The 26,481-nt window shown below is 34.7% G+C and overlaps 1 protein-coding gene and 2 non-coding genes across 4 annotated transcripts; all 3 read left to right on the top strand.

The window, feature by feature from the left end:
- The first annotated feature begins 3 nt into the window (after window positions 1–3).
- Window positions 4–23,734, top strand: LOC138714783 (telomere repeats-binding bouquet formation protein 1-like). Of its 2 annotated transcripts, none has more exons than XM_069846912.1 (9): window positions 4–132; window positions 3,595–3,824; window positions 4,180–4,395; window positions 9,317–9,427; window positions 11,510–11,667; window positions 15,268–15,445; window positions 18,537–20,252; window positions 21,221–21,316; window positions 22,696–23,734. In XM_069846912.1, the coding sequence occupies exons 2-9, from the start codon at window positions 3,606–3,608 to the stop codon at window positions 22,774–22,776; spliced, it is 2,775 nt and encodes a 924-aa protein (XP_069703013.1). In that variant the 5' UTR covers window positions 4–132; window positions 3,595–3,605; the 3' UTR covers window positions 22,777–23,734. The 2 variants fall into 2 exon arrangements, with proteins under 2 accessions (XP_069703013.1, XP_069703012.1); XM_069846911.1 differs by lacking the exon at window positions 4–132 and adding an exon at window positions 1,106–2,334.
- TRNAC-GCA (transfer RNA cysteine (anticodon GCA)) lies at window positions 6,871–6,947 on the top strand. The gene has a single exon. It is a non-coding gene; the product is annotated as a tRNA-Cys (tRNA).
- Window positions 7,549–7,625, top strand: TRNAC-GCA (transfer RNA cysteine (anticodon GCA)). Its single transcript has one exon. It is a non-coding gene; the product is annotated as a tRNA-Cys (tRNA).
- Window positions 23,735–26,481: the final 2,747 nt, after the last annotated feature.

Here is a 26,481-nt window from a genome sequence, read left to right as displayed (position 1 = left end):
TACTAGCTACAGAAATACTTCATATTTGGAAATCAGCCAGTAGTCTACCTTTAAAGCTACAACTAAGAGTTTTTGAAGTAAATACATCTTCAAGATTCAATTCACGATAAAATGTTCCGCCATCTTGGAAAGGTATGTTATATCTCCCTTTTTACGAGATTTTCACAAAATTCTCGGAAATTTTGAGATTAAAGATGGTTCCGTATCGACTATGGAAGTAAACGATCTCTCAGCATAAAGAAAATTTATCAAATTTCTTAAAATAACAATTCGCTTTATATAATCATATAGAGTGTACAATATTTCAATTTAATTCCCGATATAATTAAGTTTATATTTCAGCGCAATAAAATGTCTCATGTTATAGAAGGTCCATTGGTGAACATTCTATTATTCCCAACCGGTTTCAATCCAATAATGAATCGGCTACTTTCCTTAAGAAAATGACATGTGACAAGACACAGATTTTAAAAAATGATTTAATATTATTGGGAATGTATTTAAGGTTTCATTTTATTCAAATGTGCATTGGATCTTCCAATCCTATGCAATTCATAATAGGGGTGGGTTGGTTGGGGCAGCTCCATTTAGCGCGAGGGCTGTTTTCTTAGGAAAAGTCCACATAACACATTACGGTCATTCCCATACATAAATTAAGAAATCCTATAAATGCATTAGACCTACTCGTGCTATTTCGAACCCTGAACGTGTCGGTTCGATACATAGTGTCATCAACAATGCCGAGCAAGGCGGATAGGATGACCTTGTAATCAGTCGTGACAATAAAAATGCTAATCCCTACGAAAAAAAAAAATCTCGTTTTAAGGTCCACTTCTAAACACAATTCAAAAGGTTAGTTACGTTTTTGTATTTGTGAATTTCAATAATAATAGGCTATATGGAATTAATTTAATTACAATATATTTTCCCCAGACCCTCTATTTCGTTACTATGCCAGATTCTCTAACACTACCATCGCGTCATCATCATCATCATCATCATCATCATACTCTGTATCATTCGGGCTATCTAAAAATAACGTAGGAACGAGCAGGCCCGGATGCAAATCCTGGTCGAGACAAATTATCTGCGAGACAAATTTCCGAAGTTTTCCCTCAAACAAATGAAGCAGAACTGCTAGGTAACTTTCGGAGCTGGACTTCGGACTCATTTCGCCATCATTAATTTACATATATCATCATCATCATCATCCATACCACACCCCACGTTAAGTTCACGGTGTGGCGTGTTGTACTTGTGCAAGAGCGCGACCGTTCGGTGACAAATATAATTCACAGAATAGGAGTGATAAGCACAATAAGCCTCATACTGCAAAGTAAGCCTTCAGGTCCCTCCTCCGTGAAAGAAAAAAGTCTTACCTACACTACATTTGTATTAAAATTACGTGAGCAAAACTTCCTAATCAAGTTTCCTGAACGGCGTAAAAGCATTACCGCTACTTGGAACAAAAGAATATTATTTTACTGCAAATTTTCATTACCGGTATCTTAAATTTTAAAACATAATATATTGTAAATTTTAGTTTATTGTAAACCAATTTCTTGTAAGACATTTTTAATGTCACACCTTAAATGTTACTGTCTAACATTTTTGTCTTTGACAACCTCATCAAGTTGAGGAAGATGATATTATTATTATTATTATTATTATTATTATTATTATTATTATTATTATTATTATTATTATCACTTATAATTCTATCGAATTTCCACTGACTTCGCCAGGAATCAAAATCTGTATTTGACACCCGTATCACATATTGTTAGCTCAACACAGTTCCATTCTACGTTATTCATGTTCACATAACAATGGACGAAATATTTGCGTCATTACGCTGTCATTTACGAACGTTGTTAATTTGCGCCACCACATCACGAAGCTTAAGTTTATGAGTGTACTAGGAACAATAGACTGTGGTACTATTTCGCATTGTCTGTAATGAGGCGATAGTAGCGATCCTAGTAGTTAGCAATATTTATGGATGCATATTTACTACGTACGGTATAGACCTTCGTAACAGTGGATTGACGGACCACACCATATTTCCACACGAATGTTTGGTGAAGTTTCTCTCGATATAGTAAAATAGAGAACTTTCATCTTATAGCAATAACTGTTGCTAATCTAATAAAGTATGGGATATAAGCATGAAATAAAGAATCGCCTTACTTACTTCCTATAAATCGCCTTATATTTTGTAATTTATTTTCATTCTACTGTTTTTTTCTACAGTGCCGGTACCGGTACTTTTCAAATTTACAGTTTAGTCCGTTGTGACATGAATTATCACCATGCAGGACATGGAAGACTGTGGTGAGTTCATTAACCTTTTTTTCGTTGTTTAAACTTACGCTATGAACAGAAATGTTGTAGCCTATATTGTATTTTGTCATGGTATTTATATGGGGAGAAAATCACAATAATAGGTTAACACATAGCCTAATTTTTGTAAAAGATAAATTATTTGTAACGCAGTCTTAACATGTAAATTTCAATAACAATTACTCTAGCAATTACATTTTTTTCGGAACAGCTGACTTGTCAAAAATCAAGTCATTAAATAACTAACAAGCCTAAATGAAATCAACAAAATAAAATATAAACCTACACGAAATTATTATGTACTACCTACTGGTATAGTTTTAATATAGGCCTACTCTTACTAATTTATAATTTTAAGATTTTTACAATGCCAGAAACTTGTATACAAGTCTATTGACAACTAATAAGTGAATACTGAATACTAAAATCTTTAAGAAATACATACTGATATTATGGGACTGCACCAATAATTAATAGAAATGAGTAGGCTACTGTAATGTAAGTATCGGTAGGCCTATTTCCAAAACTGTAGGCTGAAGAGTGAAATAATAGGTCACTGGTGATCTCAGGGTAACAGGAAACTCGTGATCTGAGTCTACATTCGGGAGTGGGTTCGAGTCTCGATTGGGCTGATTATCTGTTCGGGAGTTTTTAAGTGTAAGGCGAATAGCAGGTAAGCTTATGGCGAATCCTCGCTCTAATCTTGCCAAAATACCATTATATTCATATTAACTTATTGCGTTCAACTGATCACATAGGTACATGATAAATGGGACACCAATTCTACTATCACTAGATAACATTGTAGTAGTAGGCCCTAGCAGTAGTAGTAAATACCATTTTATTTAACGACGCCTTCAACTGCAGAGGTTATTCAACGTCGAGATTCGACGTGAGTGAAAAATGGTCTACGAATTTTGCGTATGGTAGCCTACCAGTACCAATTGTTGTTACTGCGTGTCACTAAACAACCGAAATGATAAAATAAAATGAATGAGTGAATCAATCAATTCTAAAGGCTTCGTCTTGTCACTTCAACCATGCTTCTCTTTCCTCCGCCCTTTTAAAATTTTCATAGTAGTTGATTGATTTAATTCACTGCAGTTAATGCATTAAATGAGTTACCGGTTCTGCTATTTTATGAGAATATTAGAAACAAGCATCTTAAACAATACCAGTACCGGTATCTCAGTTTTGAGGTACCAGTATTATGATTTGCATTTAAATTAATTCCATGCCCTATAATTTCAGGTTTATCGCATATGTATCTTCTTCTTCAAGACCTGTTGAATCCTGGTATTGGTAACAAAGATAAGGTTGGAATACTGAAAACTATAGCACTTATTCTATCAAGAGATGAAATGAAAGAAGAATTTCATCGTTTAGGAGGGGTATCAGTCATTTTGAAATTTTTAAAGGAAGATGACTGGAATATTGCTGGAAATGCTTTTTATATTCTTGGTTATTCCATAAATCAAAATGTAAGATTTATTTTTTAATTTTGTTAACTAATGTCTTCAATAATGCCTCACTTAGTAGCCTATTGCTAGTCTTACAACTCATTTCTGAGATTTTTTGCTAGGAAATTAGTTTTATATAGCCTACCGTAATTATGTACAATAGAGAATACTTAAAACAGCAATATATAAACATTTCTTTACAATAAGAATAAACACATGAATGAATTAAGTTACATCGTAGTTACCTTTGGATTTAATCCTGAAATTCTGAAAAGCGGATCATTGAAACATCTTAATTATAAATGAACAAATTTGGTCTTTTGATTTTGAAGTAAAATTGATTATAATTCATTCCTTATTATTTGGTCTTTTGCAGAAAGAAATCCAGATGCGATTAACTACAGAACATGTATTTGAAATAATACTGAAAAATCTGAAGCATGGAACAACAAATCACAGAAAAAGTTCCATATTTCTTATCGCAAGTGTTGTAGACGGAAACATTCCAGGCCAGATTTTAGTTCGAGAATCAGGATGTCTCTACACACTGACAGAGTTGTTTCACAAAATACTTCAGACAATTTCTGCAGAAGTTAGTAAAAGTGGTTACTGGTATATAACAGGGATTTTCATTTCTTACTGTCAGATTTCTGTTGACATCACTTAGATTTAGCTACACGGTATCTGATGACCCCAATGAGTAGTAGTATACATTTTTCCCCTCTCACCCTGATTTTCTACCTGTTGTTAAGTTCAATCTAAACCTCTTTTGAATTTTTTCTGAAAGTCTACATTTCTATTTTTCATTACATCAGGAAGGTACTGTTTTACATTTAAAGTAATTGGGACCAGTAAAACAAAAGGAATTTCCAACCATGAAAAATGCAACAAAAAAGGAAAGAGTAGTGAATGCAAGACATTATCTAACAATTAAAATTACCCTGAAAAAAATAATTTCTTTATTTATATAGAGTAACCCTGACCTTTAAAATTTATTCATAAAAATACAATTCTGAACAATACTAGTGGAAATGTTTTATGTGCTTTTTCGCACTAGAATTTAAACTATTGTGTCCACAAGTTTGAAACCTTCTAGAAGGGTAGCCCCTCTATTATAAAGTTACCAGATTTTCTTCACAATTTCCAGGGACAGATATCAGATTTCGACACATGAAAAACTACTTTTAACATTTCTGTTAGATTGCCATTCACTTATATTGTTTTTACACAACTTAAAGAATTTACCGGTACTCACTCTGTTTACACACTAAACATATTCATTCTATTTAGGCCTATCTACTACTTAAAATACTGATATTTTTCAGAAAAGTTAATTTTTTTAAGCAACTCATCTTTGGATCCCAGTTTTGCAGCAAATACACGACAGGTCATGTTGAAGTTGGTTAAAACAGCAAACATGTCTCGAACAGTTTCTAAACTCAGAAATAGTTCAATCAACTTCTGGACTTGTACACAGGGAATCGTTTTCTTAGAGATATTTTAAAACATTTCACTCCATTTTTGGCAGAGTAGCATTTTCTTTTTTCCACTTCGCTATTTTCTCTGAAGTCACACATTTCTTCAAGCAGAAAATTTCGTGAAATAAATTATCTTAAAGTCAAATCCATCTCCATTTGAAGAAAAATAAAACATTGTCTCTTCAAACTTTTCTCTTTATGGAGATATCAGCAATATACAGTACATTCCATAGATATCTTATCTTGTGAATGAATAACCCAGGCACTGAGATATTCAACAACATTTTCACAAAATTCACAAGAGGCACTGAGAAATTCTGCTATGGAATAAGAACTACTTCAAAAGATGCTAAATGTTCCTTAATTGACGGTGAAATCAATATCTCTTTTTTCCTGGAGTTCAGTTTTTCTGTTAACCCTGATAATAATGTGGAAGACTCTACTACAATTACGTCCTAACCTTCAATTTTGACTATGGCAACATGAAAAAGCCGCTAAGTTGCATTAGCAAAATTCATCCACAGCAATGTGGAAAGATCATTAAACCATATTACTAATTAATACAGTACTGAAATTGCGAGGATATTTGGGGACAAATTATTAAATCCGGAAACATTCCAGGGACGAATATTTTCTTGGAACAAAAAGCAAAATTCGAACACTGTCCCTGGAAAACAGGGACGTCTGGTAAGCTTATTTTATTAGTAATTAACGTTATGTATTAAAGTTTCGTTATGATTACAGGGCTTGTTCAGAGTCCATGACTATAATGGGGCAAAGAAATAATGTTTATAGCAGTGGAAACTGAAGTACTCAGAGAAAACCTGTCTCATATATGGTTCATTCATTACAAATCCAGAATCTCTTTGGGATCGAATCCATTCCTGACAGCTGCCTAGGAGTCAAGTAGTGTAACAGTTGGAAAGAGCACTCAGCGCACAGAGCTGAGAAGTCCCGGGTTCGATTCTCGGTGCCGGAACGAATTTTTCTCGAATTAAATGATGATAAAACACATTGGACACATTGGCTACTTCATAGTAGTCGTGTAATATTCAATGAGGTACGCGAGACCTCATATGTAATGAATATGTGATGTATTAACTGTTAGCAGTTGTCACAAACTGAGGTTGAATATGGCCATAAAGTAATTTAAATATGCGCTCCTGCATGTATGACTTACATTGTCTAAAGTGCAGGTAGTAAGGCCGTAAAACATTACGAGAGGAGTTCGGCCGGCACTGTGGATCGTGTCCTGGCATAGCTCAGTTGGAAAGAACACTCAGCGCGCAGAGCTGAGAGGTCCCGGGTTCAATTCCCAGTGCCGGAACGAATTTTTCTCGAATTAAATGATGATAAAACACATTGGCTACTTCATAGTAGTCGTGTAATATTCAATGAGGTAGGCGAGACCTCATATATAATGAATATGTGATGTATTAACTGTTAGCAGTTGTCACAAACTGAGGTTGAATATGGCCATAAAGTCATTTAAATATGCGCTTCTGCATGTATGACTTACATTGTCTAAAGTGCAGGTAGTAAGGCCGTAAAACATTACGAGAGGAGTTCGGACGGCACTGTGGATCGTGTCCCGGCATAGCTCAGTTGGAAAGAGCACTCAGCACGCAGAGCTGAGAGGTCCCGGGTTCGATTCCCGGTGCCGGAACGAATTTTTCTCGAATTAAATGATGATAAAACACATTGGCTACTTCATAGTAGTCGTCTAATATTCAATGAGGTAGGCGAGACCTCATATATAATGAATATGTGATGTATTAAGTGTTAGCAGTTGTCACAAACTGAGGTTGAATATGGCCATAAAGTCATTTAAATATGCGCTCCTGCATGTATGACTTACATTGTCTAAAGTGCAGGTAGTAAGGCCGTAAAACATTACGAGAGGAGTTCGGCCGGCACTGTGGATCGTGTCCCGGCATAGCTCAGTTGGAAAGAGCACTCAGCACGCAGAGCTGAGAGGTCCCGGGTTTGATTCCCGGTGCCGGAACGAATTTTTCTCGAATTAAATGATGATAAAACACATTGGCTACTTCATAGTAGTCGTGTAATATTTAATGAGGTAGGCGAGACCTCATATATAATGAATATGTGATGTATTAACTGTTAGCAGTTGTCACAAACTGAGGTTGAATATGGCCATAAAGTCATTTAAATATGCGCTCCTGCATGTATGACTTACATTGTCTAAAGTGCAGGTAGTAAGGCCGTAAAACATTACGAGAGGAGTTCGGCCGGCACTGTGGATCGTGTCCCGGCATAGCTCAGTTGGAAAGAGCACTCAGCACGCAGAGCTGAGAGGTCCCGGGTTCGATTCCCGGTGCCGGAACGAATTTTTCTCGAATTAAATGATGATAAAACACATTGGCTACTTCATAGTAGTCGTGTAATATTCAATGAGGTAGGCGAGACCTCATATATAATGAATATGTGATGTAAGATATAATAGGTTTGTTCCAGCAAGCAATTCAGAATGCGTTCCGAACTAATACCGAACTTCTTTCGATGCATGTGCCAATTGTGTACAGTCTCAGAACTAGTCCAGGATTTTACATTGTTGGAACGTTTCTTGAACTCTTCTTTCACGGCCTTCCGAGTTTTTTCTATATTGAAATTATATTCATCTTCTGAACATAATCCTTCGTAAAATATATTGCTGTCACCTGCCAAATAACTCATGATGAACTATTTCTTTTTTATTTTAACCTACCTAGTCTCGAAACATTTTAAGGGAACCAGGTAGTGATTAGAAGTCAAAAATTCGATTTTTTTATTTTGTGTTAAAAAAAAAAGAATACAAAACTTCCTCTTTAAAATAATATAAATTTGTGGGGGGTATTTCTTCAGATATGCCCTTTAAATGATCTCTTTAAATTTGGCAGTGCATCTAATTCATACTTCATTCCTTTTTAAATGCAATTTTCCATAAGTTGACATTTTTCAAACAAGTGCATTTTTCTCTGAAACTAGTGAATCAATTTAAATGAGATTTTTACAGTGTTTTCTGCAGGCTGTGTTCTACACAGTACCTGCGGGTTTAAGAATGTGACACACATAACACGAGAAAAAAATATATACGCATTGAAAAAATTGCAAAAATTGTTAAACAAAGTTCAATATTTTTTCTGTTTCACTAGGGGTGAAGTATTTAACTAAATTTTGCTTTAGAATTTACAATATACATTACTTGATAACTTAACAAAATACAAAGTATATTAGTCAAGATTGTAGCAAGTAATGTGCACCTGAAGAATGAGGTACACTTAGCAAAGTGGAAAAAGAGGTTATCGGTTAGGGCCTTTATTTTGCACTCGAATACGGAACTATTTAGTTGTCTTTTATACCACTGAATTCAGAATGATTGGTTGTATAAGCATGGAAATTTTTATTCCACTCTGAGCACTAAAACCCTAGAAATATTGAACTAAACTTTTGTATCGGATTGTTTCAATCGCAGAGGCATCACTACCCACTCCCCTTAACCATAACTTCAGAATAAACCATCTGCGCATGCATCAACAATTCAGAATTCCCAGTTCCTGCTCTTAATAAAGAACCAATTTCACTCGTTCTGAACGAGTTCTAAAGCATGTTGGCACAGTGAACTGGGAGTTCAATATCAGTTTGGAATCAGTTCTAGTCTTGTTGGAACGCACATTGAGATACTGCGCATGAGCAGGCAGTTCAGAATCGATTCTGAACCATTCTGGAACAAACCTAATATATGGGCCTGACTGCAGGAACGAACTGGAGTCCCTTTAGAGAAAGAAATTTGAGAATAATTTTCGTAAATATTTTGCGGGCCCGAAGTTTACACCATCGACCTGAGCTACATTTAGGCCTCTTCGATTTTTCCTCGTCCTGAGAAATGTAATAAAATTCGTATTCAGTCCATTCTCACTCATATCAGACCATGTCTCCATATTTAGCTGAGAATGATGATGATAATAATGACATCCATAACTATAATTAATGTAATTCGAGAAATTAGTGTTCTAAAACATATTTCTGCTGTTAAAGCAAGGAGATGCATCTAACTGCTGGAGTTTCTTATGCACTGCAATCAAAATGTGTGTTCACAACCCACAAAACATCCAAAATCAACATCAGACAAGTCTTATTATCCCAAAGGTAAATATTGCATATTATCTCATCTTTATCTTTCCCGCTTTATAAAATTTAAAATAAAATAATCGATGTCACAAAGATGACACACTCCTTCGCAATTTTTCAACAATTAATTTTACCAATGGCATATCTATTTTCAGTTAACTTTCTTAATATTTTGGAATTCATTTTAATTTTCAGAGAAGTCTATATTGTATTTTAAAAGTATTTATTTCAGTCACTGACTTCACAGCATATGTTTAAGGTGCTACACCTTTACATTACATATTTAAAAGACGTATGAACGTTTTCGTTGGTCTACGCCAACATCATCATACATTTCAGCAATATCAGTGCTCTCTACATAATATCTACAAATACAAAACATATTTAGTGGCATGCAAAATGAGACATATTAAAAAACCAACATTGTTGTGATACACATTGACATTCTATATGACTGCCTTGATTGTCACTTACTTAAAATACACGTATAGATTACAAAAAAATATTGATTTACATATATATATATATATATATATATATATATATATAAATGCAAGTCTTCACATATGAGATAATAAAATGACATGATTTAAAGTGATAAAAATAATAAAATATAAAACTAAGATAAAAATTATGAATGTGAAGAGTTGCAAAATTACAGTAATTACATTTATTATATTTTTATTTCTGTTTCACAATAATATATATATTTCCACCATTCAGAAACGTATGTATCGTGGTTTATGTCACGTAATTATTTGAATATTTTCCAAGTTTATATGGTTTTATAAATGCCAATGTATTATACGTTGGGTTGTTTGATGTTGTTTAATGATGTATATTTGATTTTGTCGGTAATTCTGTTCCTCAAATATGGCAATGTATTGTCGATGTCCAATACTGTAATTGTAATGACCGTGTGGTATGGCGCAAGTCAATTATCAGAATTAATCTTCCTCAGACCATGATACACGTAGTCGTCACACAGTCCTCACACAACCACCATATAATCAACATCTAAGAAGGCACGTCTACACTGATTAATTCTGATAATTGACTTGCGCCATACCACACGGTCATTACAATTACAGTATTGGACATCGACAATACAGGAGGAACAGAATTACCGACAAAATCAAATATACATCATTAATCAACATCAAACAACCCAACGTATAATACATTGGCATTTATAAAACCATATAAACTTGGAAAATATTCAAATAATTACGTGACACAAACCACGATACATACGTTTCTGAATGGTGGAAATATATATATATTATTGTGAAACAGAAATAAAAATATAATAAATGTAATTACTGTAATTTTGCAACTCTTCACATTCATAATTTTTATCTTAGTTTTATATTTTATTATTTTTATCATTTTTAAATCATGTCATTTTATTATCTCATATGTGAAGACTTGCATTTATATATATATATATATATATATATATATATATATGTATGTAAATCAATATTTTTTGTAATCTATACGTGTATTTTAAGTAAGTGACAATCAAGGCAGTCATATAGAATGTCAATGTGTATCACAACAATGTTGGTTTTTTAATATGTCTCATTTTGCATGCCACTAAATATGTTTTGTATTTGTAGATATTATGTAGAGAGCACTGATATTGCTGAAATGTATGATGATGTTGGCGTAGACCAACGAAAACGTTCATACGTCTTTTAAATATGTAATGTAAAGGTGTAGCACCTTAAACATATGCTGTGAAGTCAGTGACTGAAATAAATACTTTAAAAAAAAAAAAAAAAATAACTTTCTTAAGCTTGAGTGTCATGTATAATATTAAGCTGTCTTGCTCCATGCTAACCACATGGCCGGTGAATCCTATTATTAGTCAATATCAATTATCTGATCATAATCTTCACTGTGGATAGAAAAGAATAAAATAGAAATGCTTAAATCTTGAAAGCAGATGGTGTGGTCACGAGGTGCAGCATAGTGACAAAGTACATGTAATTTACATTGCACTTTGTTATTTTCTCTGACAATATTTCATTCTTTAAAAAATGTTTCTTAACACAGTAATGACTCTATCCAGTTTTTATATTCTCTTTGTTGTAGGCTATAACTTTTATTGACAGTTGGTTTCACCAAGCTTTCAATAAATCCATTACAGAGCACGTGGATGTATTAGTGCCCATGTTGGCCACTATCATAATGAACAACCCCACCAACCAATTGTGTTTTGCTGCTTATACAGGAATTCAGACTTTAATTAGGTACGTACATTGTCAAATAATTCGGAATGCAAAGTTGTACCCTGTTGTTCCCAAGATAGCTTGCAAATCTAAAATTTTTAACTTAGTATAAAAAACAATTGACAGTGGAATCTTGGTTCTGAAGAATTTGACGTAAATACGTGTTCTATTGAAATTACAGAGTGTCACAACTTCAAATGTAAATAACAAATTATTGGGACATGATATCTGAATGCGGTTTTGTGCATGTTTATCAGAAACTATCTAAGTTTTTATGGGAATTTTGTTGGACTGCTGAAATGCTTTTTTTGGTTGCAGGTGTAAATTTTGGTGAAATCTGACAGTGAAGGAGATGTGGATTGCATCAGGAGATGGCACGATGTGTGTTCTGGTTTATCGAGACACGATCAGTAAGGTCTAATAAGTCCATTCACAGTGTCGCCAGGGAATTGAACTTGCCACATTTCACTGTCCACAAAGTCCTTTACAAGAATCTGAAGCTAGTTCAGCTAGTGCAAGCTCTTAAGCCAGATAATCGTCCATGTCGCACAACATTTGCTGCCTATTGCCCTTTTGTCGCAGCACACTCCCAGTCTCTATACATTTTCAGTGCCACTCCCGGATTGTTGGCCATGATGGTGGTTTTCTTCCATATTGGGTTTGGACGTGATGTTGCACCTGTGTGTCTGATCGTGTCTCGATAACCCAGGTTAGACATTGTGCCATCTCCTGAGATGTCCACATCTCCTTCACTTTCAGATTTAAGATTTCACCAAAATTCACACCTGCAACCAAAAAACTCATTTCAGCAATCCAACAAAATTCCCATAAAAACTTTGACAGTTTCTGATTAATATGCAGAAAATCACATCCAGATATCGTGTCTCAATAATTTATTATTTACATCTGAAGTTGTAAAGGTTTAATGTGGACACACTGTACTTTTCAGTCATAATGATCTTTCGATATAGACGTATTTATGTCAGAAATCCCAAAATATGGTTTCTGAAGTTGAGGTACATTATACATAGAATGGAATGAGGTGGACAGCATGAAAACCCATGAGCCACTTGGAATATTACACATAAAATTTACGTAAAAAAATTACAGATTCGGTTATTAAGGGTATTTTTATTTTCTGATTATTTTACATAGAGGTAGTGTTACCATTACACTATCCATTACTGAGTAATTAACAGTTGAAGGTACCTTGGTGTTAGACCTGACACTTAAATATAATGTAATGCTGTTTTGTGAAATGACCCTTCCACATAGACATAGTTACGTCACAGTCTAGTATATACAGTCACGAAGCTTGAGTTGTGAGGGCTAGGAACAATAGACTGTGCAGGTACTATTTCGCATTGCCTGTAATGAGGCAATAGTAGCGATCCTAGTGGTTAGCAACTATCTATGGATGCATATTTACTATGTATTGAGCTTCGTGACTGTAGGCCTATATACTAGACTGTGGTTACGTCAAGAAAGGACGCTTCTTTGCCATACTACTTATAAAATAAATAACAAAACAGCCAAAAGAACAAATGCAGAAAAAATAAAATCATATACGTATCCTTATGTGATCATGACATGCTGACATACAAGGTGTAACAGGACCTCACTGACAAACTTTGAGAAATGATGTCACACAGAAAGGATCATTTTTTGTTAATGAACACACGCTTTATGATACATCCTTCATGAGTTATGTGCCTTTTCAGAAGCGCATTCTGCTTTGTGCATGTTTCATAAGTGTGTGCCTTCAGTTAGTCTTACATCCCTGTCACACTGAAACATATACTTTGGTTTGTTGTTCTGTGTAGTTCGTCTGCAGTATGTCTTATCAAACAAACTCAGAATTGGACGACGAATGCTGCGAAGATGTCTAAAATGTAATGAATAGAGAACAGATTTCTAGCTCCGTTCCTAGTTTATTTGCTATGCCTAGATGTATGTTATTCAGATATCTCTACAGTATGTTTCATGTACACAGGATCCCCCTATTAAAATTCTGTAGGACCTAAACACCTAAATGAACCATAAACTCCTATAAACGATTAAAAATCATGAATTGAATACTATTATAGTCACAATCATGCCATGGTATGAAAGAAAAATTTCACAACCTCGAGCAGGAATCGAACCTGCGACTTCCTGTTCTCCGGTCAAGCGCTCTACCACTGAGCTATCGAGTTCGTCTCACGCCAAAGGCTCGGAATTATCCTTTCATACTGGCGACTCTGTTATAGAGTACTGTCCATAGCGTCTGATCTTAGTCAGCACTGCTTATGGCTGGAAAGAAACTTTACAAATGTAATCTTCATCTTACGATGTTTGGTGACGTATACACGTCCGTTGATGTGACATATTAATGAATTGAATACTATTATAGTCACAATCATGCCATGGTATGAAAGAAAAATTTCACAACCTCGAGCGGGAATCGAACCTGCGACTTCCTGTTCTCCGGTCAGGCGCTCTACCACTGAGCTATCGAGTTCGTCTCCCGCTCGAGGTTGTGAAATTTTTCTTTCATACCATGGCATGATTGTGACTATAATAGTATTCAATTCATTAATATGTCACATCAACGGATGTATATACGTCACCCAAACATCGTAAGATAAAAATCATGTTTGTGCCTGAAAAGCACCTTTTGTTATTTTGCGTAGGCTATATTTAAAATAAAGGTATCGGTACTAAAATGAAAAAATGCCCAAAAAACTACAAAAAATGCTATTTAAAATGTTGTTGTTGTTTTCTAATGCCAGGCGTTTGACAATAAAGTCATTTGACCTCTTGCACTCCAATAATTTTCAAAGATATTATCATGGCCAGCCACTGAAGCACAGATTTTGAAGTGTTCCGAATCCATTTCTTGCTGAAAATGGCAAGTTTAGCCGATTTAAGTGAACACCATATTTTAACGTTTTGGTGGCTACTTCATCCACACACAACCCCCAGAATGTCTGGAGGACCACACTTGCTGTTAGTCGACGGGTCCATTGGACCTAGCTGGGAGATCTTGTTGATCACCAGCTTTCCCTCCTTATGGCACTGGAGGACGATTTTAGCGCCATAGCAGGTCAGCACTAGGACACACGCACTGGTCTGGCAAGTTCGTTCCATATTCGTCTTAGATGGGGATGGAAGAAAATTTTATAAAATTTCCTACAACTGAAATTGTTTGGAAAAGTACATCCTAGCATAAAAAGGATGGTAGATTGTTCAAGTTAGGCGAGAGCTTACAAATTACTTTCTGCTTAATTTGAGTCCTGTTAGCAAAAGCTCACAAATTAAGTTTTCGAGTCAATGCACCTCCGTTATGTGAAATTAAACTGAGAAATCAGCACTCACTTTCACTGATAGACTTTGAGTCTTCACTTCAATAGCACTCATTGTCAGTACCAGTTCTTTGTAAATAAATTCCACCTAGAATGGAATATTTACTAAAATTGAAATTATTATTAATCATTAATTTTATATAAACTCCTAAAAGTCCTAAATACCTCTTTTTAGCACCTAGAAATCCGTTCCCTAGTAATGAGGTACAGGAACTCTCTGTATTTCTGAAATAAAATGCATATAACTTTATGTTTTCTTTTTACTGTCTGTTTGTAGAGGACTGAACACATTGGAGAACTGGCAAGATGCTCCAAGCAACATAGGGTCGACAAAAGAGAAGCTTATTCTTTTACTGGATGCGGCTGTCCGTGACAATGTTACGAACTGTGAACAGGCCATATCCTATGGTGTACTTCCACTCTTGTTAAAAATGTTAAGAAAAATTAAAGATGAGGTAAAACATGAATTTACTGTGAATTGTTACTCATATATAATGAGGCTTGAGATACAGTAAAACCTCGATATGACGCACCCGCTTATTACGCTATCCGGTGTAATATGCTTTTTTTGTCCAGTCCCTGCACATTTCATATAATAATAATAATATTTATTTAATACTATACACTTGAGCTACATTAGGCATTGCAGCCTGAAAGAGCAGAAGCTCGTGCTCGGGCGCAGTTCAGATCAGTTATACAAAATATATCACAAAATTTAGAGAGTTCATTGAGCACAATAACATTAATAAATAGTAAAATACATACAGCATGTAATAATAGGGTCTATATTCAAATAGAAAATACAAAAGTACATGAATATTAGAGTATCAATTTTTAACTCAATTAGGTTAAACAATTAAATAATTAATCTGATTTGTTTCTTAAATCTATGTGTGTTAAGTGTACTTAGCTCAGGGTAAGCTCTAATTAATGTATTATATATTTTGGGTCCAAAATTTCTGCTGTGTTTTAATCCAGCAGTTGTGTGGCATTTGGGAGTATTTAGAAAGAAACTGTAGTTTTGTCTCGTATGGTATTCATGAGGATCAAATTTAAATTTATTGTGGTTTTTATGGAAGTAAATCAGCAATGTTTGTTTATAAATTTGTTCTAGATTTGATACGCCAAATTCCTGAAAAATTAATTTTGTTGGGTAATCAAAAGGTTTATAAAGACAAATTTTCATAATTTTGATATATAACGCCTTTATAAAATACCCTGTTTGTTGTGCTCAAGTCCCGCATAATATGCTGTTTTTGTGGAATATTTTCGATGTAATTTTCAAGAATGTACTGTAACAGCAATGAAACATCTTGGTCACTGAACTCATTGGTGCCATTAACCTAAAAAGTATTGGTATTCGACCCTTTACCTGCGCATTTAAACCTTCATACTTCATACCTCAGTATACCCTCTCTTATTCGACTCCTTATCTGCGTGGTTAAACCATACATACAGTTACAATACCCCATCCTGTTGCTAACCCTCTCTCTCAAACAACATTCCTCACTTGGCCGTAATAAAATTCTGGAAATTTTTGCTGGGCAGTTTGTTGTCCGTTTGTGTATTGAAGTTTCTGTGAATGTGATTACAATGAGTGTTAAACAAAAAGCGCTTTCTGTGTCGGAAAAATTGGAAATCTTACGAAAGTACGATGAGAACAGTACTCTTACTCAGAAACAACTCTCTGATTCATTAGGAATCCCATCATCGATATTAAGAATGATAATAAAAAAATCGCGACTCAATCACTACAGTTGCGACGTCATCGGGAGGATGTAATCACAGGAAACTGAAATGTGGTAAACATGAGGACTTGGAGAACACGCACACGGCAAACAACTATAAATATTACTTTTTTTTTCCAAAAGAATTAAGTACAGTACATATTGTAAATGTCTTTGACGTACAGTGCAGTAATTACATAATGGAGTAATACTGTATTACCTTTCATGAATCATGTATTTCAATAAAGAAAAATGCTAATAGATACTGTATATAAGTCAAAATTAGTATACCCGCCTAATACGCAGTCCTGGTTAATACACAGTTTACACCTGGTCCCTTGAACAGCGTCTTATCGGGGTTTTACTGTATTACGTTTCTAATACTTCCAATGCAAAAGATGTTTGATTATTTTCCAGTGCAGAGTACGTGACAACTAAATCATTGGCTCTTTTGAACTGGTCTTTGTTTAATTTATACCTATTTTCAATTTGTGTACCATCCCATCCTGTACCATCGTGGTCTAAGGCATCATGCCTGGCTATATTTGTAATTCGTATTCTGCAGTTTCTGCTTAAAACTGTCTTAAATTTTATGCTACTGAGCCATATGAAATATTGAATTATACAGGGCTTTCATTTCAAAACTTTCCAGTCTAAATACGATAGGAAACAAAAGATTCGAAAACAATAAATGAGATATGTAAACAATTTATTGAATACTCTTTCAAATTTAAGTATCACAAGATAGAGGTACCATTTCAAAGTGGGGATGAAAACTAATACGCAATTAAGACTGGTTTAAACTTCCCCGTCAATACCTATATTGACGTGTTTTTTGTTTAATTAAATTTGTGGGTCCCTATCACCACAGCATGGCGCGTCCTCAGGTTGCAGATCGAGGAGACGGCCTCCAGATATGGAGGGTAGGTGTGATTATATTGAATAAGCAGTCGCAGACAGCCGATGAGGGGTGGTCCTCCAGCTTGGAGGTTGGGCGAAGGGCTAACAACCCATCACCGTAAAAAACAGCTTGTTACAAATCCTTCAAATAAGCCTCGGAATGGGACTGATTCTCTGGCACGACCACAGCGAAGGAATAAGGTTTTGAGATTTGGTACTTGGAATGTTACAAGTCTATATAGAACAGGAGGGGTAACATTAGTAGCAAAAGAACTAGCTAAATATAGAATAGACTCTGTGGGAGTACAGGAGGTTAGGTTAGATGGGAATGGCATATCACAAATAGGAGATTATTTGTTGTATTATGGGGAAGGAAACGATAATCACCAATTAGGAACAGGATTCTTTATTCATAAAATAATCAAATCAGTAGTAAAAAAGGTCGAATTTATCAGTGATAGGTTATCGTATTTAGTACTTAAGGGTAGATGGTGCGATATCGTAGTTATAAATACTCATGCCCCTACAGAAGAGAAAGACGACCATATAAAGGAAGCGAATCCAGAAATGCATATAGAGTGTTAGTTGGGAGGCCAGAGGGAAAAAGACCTTTAGGGAGGCCGAGACGTAGATGGGAAGATAATATTAAAATGGATTTGAGGGAGGTGGGATATGATGATAGAGAATGGATTAACCTTGCTCAGGATAGGGACCAATGGCGGGCTTATGTGAGGGCGGCAATGAACCTCCGGGTTCCTTAAAAGCCAGTAAGTAAATTCAATTTAAATTATATAGTTATTTAGACTGGAAAGTTTTGAAATGTACGTATGTCCTATAACATTTATTCTAGATAGTATAAAATGCTTAGTAGTTTCATAACAAATATTTGAACTTAACTGTATTTTCTTTTTACAAACAGCACAAATTCAGCCTTCTCACTGCATTGACTCACCTGGTAGAAAGTTCAACACAGAGCAAGAGAGAATTTGTACGACTGAATGGTATTACTGCCGTTGTAGTGTCAACTGTGAATATAAGTGCAGATTCAAGAATTACTATTGCTGCCAACTGTCTTCTTAAGTGCTGTGTAATAAACGACAGTGAAGCTGAAGGTGGTGATGTCTTCAACAACGTACAGACTTGTGAAACCAGTGCTGAACAGGACGAGCAACATGAAGCTGAGGTGTACAATAACGACATTACAGATAGAGAAAAACAAGATAACGACTTTAATGGCAGACAGAATTATGGTAGTAAAGAATGTCAAATTAAACCCTTAAATAAGGAAGCACAGGCATTTGGTACTACTATTTTCAATTCAGACCCCTTTACAGTGAATTTTAATAATACTGGAAAATCCACGAGAAGTGAAAAGAGGGGTAACTGTACAAATAAATATGATGCAGGGAAACGTAAACCTTATTATAAGTTTGATAATGATCAGAACTGTAAGATTTTCATGAAAAATACAGATTTGCAAAGCCATAATATAGCTAAAGGAAAAGCCTTTGATAATATGCATTCTTGTGATAATATCAAGAAAAGTGTGAATATGAACCAAAATTCTGAGACTCCGCTATACAGAAACAATCGAATCCACAATAATCATTCACAAGTAAGCAAGTCTTCCAGAAATATGAATACACTTGTATTTGATTCAGGAAATAGATTCCAAAGTAGGAACATGTCATCTATAAATGTACGTAAACAAGATCGAAATGTGCTTGGAGAAAATAACCAAAAGCAAAATACGCAGAAACCAAATGAATCAGTAGATATAAATATCTGTGACAGCACAAAGAGTAATACTGAAGAAGGCATGCAAATACGATCACAAGGACAGCCTTGTTGTAGCAATACAAATGAGGAGAATAACTTCGATGGTTCAAAGGGTGGATCTCAGATCACATTACATCAAAGAAAGGATGTTAGCCCTTACAGAAATCAAACAGTTGCCAATCTTCATTCTCAGATAAATGCAACTCGCTTAAAGAAATGTGAAAGAAACAATGTGCCACAATCTTCAAGAAGCAGCACAATAAGTGAGCAACGCTCAGTTAGGAGCTATTTGTCTCAAACACTTCAAACCCCACTACATTTGGCAAAAAGATATTTTAAAGGAATATTTAACAAGAACAGTGATGCAAGAATTAATAGTAATGCCAATGAAAATGAAGTAGAAGAAAAGTTTAGAGTTCCTGAAAATGTTTTAAGAAAAAGAATAACGAAAAGAGAACTGGAGAATCAAGATCCTCAAAATGTTTACAGTAAAATGAGTGGTGAAATTGGAACGTCTATAAGAAAAACAAGTAATAGCACTCCAGTCCGTGAGATAAACATTTCAAACGTTATAAGAAATCAAAACAAACAAATTGATAATTCTGAGAAACAGAATTCTTGTTCTCAATCACAAAATACAAAACATGACCGGCAAATTAGATGTGCATGCACTCCTGTTGGGAGAAAAGGTAACCCATACTCACCAGATTGGTCACATCATAATTACTGCAGTCGAAGTCATAAACCACGTGACCATTCCTACAGGACGTATCGTGGACGTCGAATGTTGCGATATTCGGAAGAGGAACTCAAGAACCTTGTTGCAGGGGTGTCAAAGTACGGCCTGGATTTTAAGGTATGTTAATAAAGCTGTTTAAAGTTCCATAAACGAATTTCTAAAATACAAATTATAACGAAAATTTATTTACAAACATCACTGACTTCTGGATCTCACATGATCATTTTTTGCTACATTTATGAGTAGACAGAGAGTCTTTTTTCAGGAACTAGGGGTGTAGTCCCCTCTCACCCACAAAACTACTTTTTATTTCATCATTAAAAAAATTAAAAACCAGAATACCTCCAAATTTTGACGAGAGCGAGAAATTCCAGGTAAATTTTGTCTGAAGCCCCCTCATTCAGGGACTTTTATTTATATGCAGTAAATTTATGACCAGGGCCATGTTGAAGAATTTTATTGTCAGTGGCCAGGTTTTAACACCACAACAGTTAAATCTAATGGTAATCAGTATAACAATGCTTTTTTCCAACATGTAGAATAATATGATCTAGCTGATATTTGAAAGCTATGGCATAAGAAGTGATCTTTAATACACATTTCATTATAAGGAATCGTAACCAGTAAGACTCAAACCTAATCGCCTTTTTATTTTTGAATGTACTTATGCATGATGAAAGCATTAGGATATCAGTGACAGGCCTGCACAGAATTATATGATGGAATATATTTCTGAATGCTTTGTTTCCTCTAAAACAAGGTAAACCATTTTGAATAATTTCAAGGGAAAAATTGTTCCGGGGCCGGGTATCGATCCCGGGACCTCTGATTGAACGTACCAGCGCTCTGCCAACTGGGAAAAGTTGAGACGGTGTCGGGTGGAATTCCCGGGTAGCTCAGTTGACAGAGCACTGGTACGTTGAACCAGAGGTCCTGGGATCGATATCCGGCCCCGGAACAATTTTTCCCTTGAAATTATTCAAATCTGCTTTACAGGGAGCTTTACCTGAAAGACTAGATTTGCATAAGGTAAACCATACTTTAACTTTATATAAAGTAACTTAGTAGTGCTCTTGTATTTGCAGGCAATCCGTAGAGCTTATACATTCCATAGGAAAAGAACATCGAAGGATCTCTATCTGAAATGGAGGAATTCGTTTATAAATTCCAGTGATTTAAAGGTAACCATATTCCAAACATATTACATTGGGTATATGTTAGATAAATGGTTGAGACATTGATTTCTCAATTGCCGAGGGCTTCTTTAGACTAAATTATATTATAAACAGGAGGGGGGGGGTCAATAAATGATCTATTGTGCTTCTTTTACCTTAATCCTAGAACAGCTCACTTGGCCAAGGTTATAATACTGTTAAGTTTGAGCTCACTTAGTTCCATATGATAGCTCTCGAAAAATGCGAGCTCCTAGTTGTGCTAAGATTTCGTCTTGCATGGCAGTTTGATTCCTTAGATATCTAGAACACGATTTTTTTTTTCATATATACATGATCTTTCACTACAAAAAGTTCAGTTATCAAATCAAGGACTCACTTTAGGTGTTGTCTGTTTAGTTTGAAGACCTGTTCTCTTCTGAATCTTTTTCTCTTCCTTGTTCGGGTGTGTGTATGCCTGTGAATGTAATAGTAGTAATCTAATGCCAAATGCTTGGATATATCCCATTTGCTTCCTTGCTTCCCAATAAAATCCAGTCAGCGTTCTTATAGGTGATGTCTTGAGAGCTAAACAACTCGAAAAGTGATCCTTATTCATTGTAGAATTGGCTTCACGACACAGGATACGATTTGAAGAGGTGAAGATTCCAATTTTATAATGGTGTGCAGCCAAATAGTCGCGATATGTTAACAATCTAAATGTTGCTACAGCATCAAGTCTTGGGTGTTCGGGAATTAAGTATTTATTTTGCAATAGAGCTGCCCATGATGTCATTACTTTGAATTTTGAACTACTCCAACAGTTTTTTTCTGGAAGTGAATGTTATATATATTATATTTACCGGTACTCTAAATATAGCTATAACGATTCTTACAGATATTAAATCGTAAACGAAAAGAAGGAAGTGACAAATTTTACAAGAATTTGCAAAATTATTTGACTAATATAATGTATTTATTACCTACTCAGTTACTGTTGGAGATTTTAATGCTGGAACTAGATATAGGAGATTGTTGACACAAAAGGAAAAAAGGACTGAAAATGAAAATAGAAGGTTTTAAAATAGTGTTTCATATTGATCAATACTTTTTTTTGAGGGGGGGGGGATTATAATTCTTTTTTGCAGTGCAGGATTTTTTTTTTGCAATGCAGGAAACAAAAAAGTTTATTTTTATTTGAGTGCATAGTAACTAATTTATGTACTATCTTTTGAATGATAGCTAAATAAACTATAAACGGGATTCTCAATGGCAACGTAACATAACTTGATTATTATTTCGAAACACATACCTGTAACATGTACAAGAGAGTATTGGTCATCTTTGTGTTTTTCTACTCGTTTAACTGTTATTTATCTCATTTAATTTTTTTAAAATTCTTCTTACAGACACAAGAAGTTAATAAGCGCAGAAGACCTTCAGAGAGCAGCAGTGAAAACTCTCATGATGGAAATAGATTCAAGCAATGAAAGATGTTTTACAATTATACACTTATTATATGTCTAATCAAATCAGAGTTTCATATCTTTGAAGCCAAAAGTTAATCACACAAGTTGTTTAAATATAATTCTGTTATTAGTGCAATTTCGTTATAGAATTGACATGGAATATAAACTTTAAAGTATTTAAACAAAACTGAATATATTTTAATATAATATAACTATTAGTTACTACCGAACTTGTAGCATGATATGCGATAAAATGTGTCACGCAGCAACCTGATAAGTGTAGTTTTGAAGAATTCCGAAGTTCATTGTCCAATTATTAGAAAACATCAGGAGTGCTTAGTATATTAAAATATGTTTTCTACATTCTGAAGTCAGTCATATTTCTATGCTGTACAAAAATCAATAGCAGTCGATAGATTATATTTTATGAAACTTAAAATGATCAATAAAATATCTGTATGACAGTGTACTGCTCTTTTAATTTACATTATTGATTGTATTATTTACTGATTTAGTGTATAAATCAACAAATTGTCTTCACTTTGGTGATTACTGTGAGTGTTAATAATAATTTGAAATCATAGGCCTACACTACACAGATACTCTCATTTTCCCTACTGGTATATCACCACCACCACTTATTGGATTACTTGTCTGAGGATGGGACCCACCTCTGTCAGGGCTGAGGCAGGATGGCCCACATATCAGCATCGGATTCACGAATGCCACGTGGGCCATCTGTCAGACTTAGACAATCATCACATATACTATACATACAGGGTGATTCACGAGGAAAGGTAAACAATTTAGGATGTGATTTCTCAAGTCATTCAGAGTCAAAAAGTTCATATGAATATAGGTCTGTTTTCGAACGGTTACAGAGATTTGGCTCTTTGATTTCACAAAAACTTCTGAGATTCCATTGTATTAACTCGCATTTAGAGACAGATAACAACCAAATCTAAAGTTTATATTCACGTATGCATACATATTTAATATTCTATATGTCAGGGTCGATATTTTCGCACATTTTCAAAAGTACTTCCTTCTGCTTCAATGCACTGTTGCGCTCAGGCGTGAATTGCGCTCATCGCTCAGGAGAGTTGCACGTGGCTGTTCTTTATGCCGCATCCAAAATACGGTCGATTAGCGCCTCTCTTGTTTCCCCATTCCTTTGCTATACCAAGTCTTTCATCCAACCCATAGACAGTAAGTACTCTTCAATATGGTACCCTTCTGTTCAGAAAGCGTTGTTCATATTCAGTGACAGCATGCAAGGAACTTACATCGCACAAACCATACACATACACAATATTGGCATATTCTGTAGTCGAAAATGTATAAGGCATCTTGAAAAACACAACTTAACACTTCCGATAATTGTACCTGTATAACTACTGTACTGTAGGTAGCTGATTGAACTGATAAGTGATAGTGTATTTGTGTTATCTGCGGGTTCTGTGTCATTACATCAGACAAGGGCAGGCGATTGGACATTTGTAATGCTCCACCACCCTGTTTGTTTTGCTTATCTACATTGCTCATAATGCAGATTCCAATGTTACATAATTCATTTCGATTGGTGACCTTGTCTCACGTTCTCACGTCAGCAGTATATGGTAATGTCTGATTCACATTGGGGCGAGACGTTTTACCAAAAAAATGCATCTAGCTTCGCCATCATTCGTTCATATGAAATTTTTCACTCAAAATGGCCTAAGATATCAGCAAATAGGGATTATAAAGAATGGATACTTCGCGTCGGTACCTTTGATGTAACCGGACTGATTTCAATGACCTTCAAGCCAGCTAGAGCGTGAGATTCTGCTTTCTCCCTAGAGTTGGCGCTGACATCACACCAGCTAGCAGCAGAAATATAACACATATAATTAATACATCTAGGTACATTATGTACTCAAATAAAATAAATTGGATCCATAAAATAATAAATACGTCTTTAACTGTAATGTCTAGACTCTAGAGTTCCTTCATAATGAGAGTTGAGACGTTGACCCCCAACAACAATTAAAATATGTAATGATTTGATAGCACTGAAAATGGAAAAAACAAAACTCTTAAGTAAAACCATATACCTATATTATATTATATACAAATATTAAACGAATTTGATACTTAATTTTATAATGTATTATATTATTTTATAATGTAATTTATTATATCTGAAATATAACAAATTATTATTACAACTAGTTCGTCACTGAGAAATAAGGAAAAGCTGTTAACTTGAATTTATTTGAAGCAAAGCGTTACTGGATCACGCAATAAAGTAGGCGATGTTTGAATCCTGTGTCTCAACTCTATTCTCAATTACCGTATTATCTTAGCCTATGCTCGATTACACTAATCTCTAGCGCTTGAAAGTAGAACTAAACGCTGGCGCACAGAGGAACAAAACACAGGCAAATTCGCTCAGTGTCCATTCTTTATAATCCCTATTCGCTGAAGATATCGTATCCTAAATTTTTTACCTTCCCTCATGAATCACCCTGTATAGGGTACACAATGGGCCGAAGCAAGTCCAGATGCAAGAACCTATCCCAGGTCCAGCTCTCCAAAAGCCAAGCCAAGGAGCTCTTTTAAGAATTTTTCATGTCACTAATTGGCCGAACATTGTAGGATTCTTTAATATGCTAAAAACTTTCTGAAAAATCCGATTCTCTTGGTAGGGTTTAAATCAATGATACTTGGGTCCAGTAATCTCAAGATTAGCAATGCACTTCAAATACTGTATGTCGAATCAAAATGGAAATGGATACTGTCAAACAACTTTCCATAATATTTTTTGAAATCTAAAATTTTATTGAAATTGTTTTCAAAGTTCACGAGTTGTTTCATGCATACATGGATGGAGCAAACTTAGGAGGCACTCCGCATAGATGCAAATACATTTTAGACCAATACAGAACAATGAGCAACATATTAATTCCTTGGCATGGTTCTAATAGCCTGAGGACCAATGCAATCAGGAATGTTAAAAATCAAAGGGAAATGTATAGCAAATATAAACATTTTGGTACTTGAGGGTATATGTACGTGAACGACCACAAATATTATTATTCAGAAAATGCAGGCTTTAAATTTCTAAAATTTTATAAGAAAATGAACTCACAATTGGACAAAAATTAGAAGGTACCACAACAAGGCTTATCAGAACTTAAATATCTGATAAATGTATTAAAAAGGTTACTAATAATATTTTTCAAACCAGTTTTATCAGAGTATAAAAAAAAAAACAAAACAAAAGAATTCTGCAGTTACGTCATTTGGTAACCATAACATTGTTATGGTCTCTCTGACATATTTAATATTTTTCCTGCATGTAATAAACACTTATTTCTGAAAAGTAGACTACTCTCAGAAATGTAGAGTTGTTTATTTTAATATAATTAATTTTTTATTTGTCCTATATAAAATGTATTAAAATTTACATAATGTGTTGTGACCTAATTTTTCTATTTTCAAAGAAATGGGCTTTATTGTAGTCTATCTTTTGCATAAATGCATGTTAAATCAGTGTATAAAATTTCAGCTTTCTATCTTTAATGGTTGTGGAGTTATGAAATAATATGTGTGAAAATTTTCAAATAGTGATTTCTAAAAAATATTATTACTTACTTACTTACTTATGGCTTTTAAGGAACCCGAAGGTTCATTGCCGCCCTCACATTAGCCCGCCATCGGTCCCTATCCTGTGCAAGATTAATC

This window comes from Periplaneta americana, chromosome 15, assembly GCF_040183065.1.
Source record: "Periplaneta americana isolate PAMFEO1 chromosome 15, P.americana_PAMFEO1_priV1, whole genome shotgun sequence".
Classification (NCBI taxonomy): Eukaryota; Metazoa; Arthropoda; class Insecta; order Blattodea; family Blattidae; genus Periplaneta; species Periplaneta americana.
The sequence above is the reverse complement of the archived record's forward strand: the minus strand, read 5'-3'. Positions and strand labels throughout refer to the sequence as shown.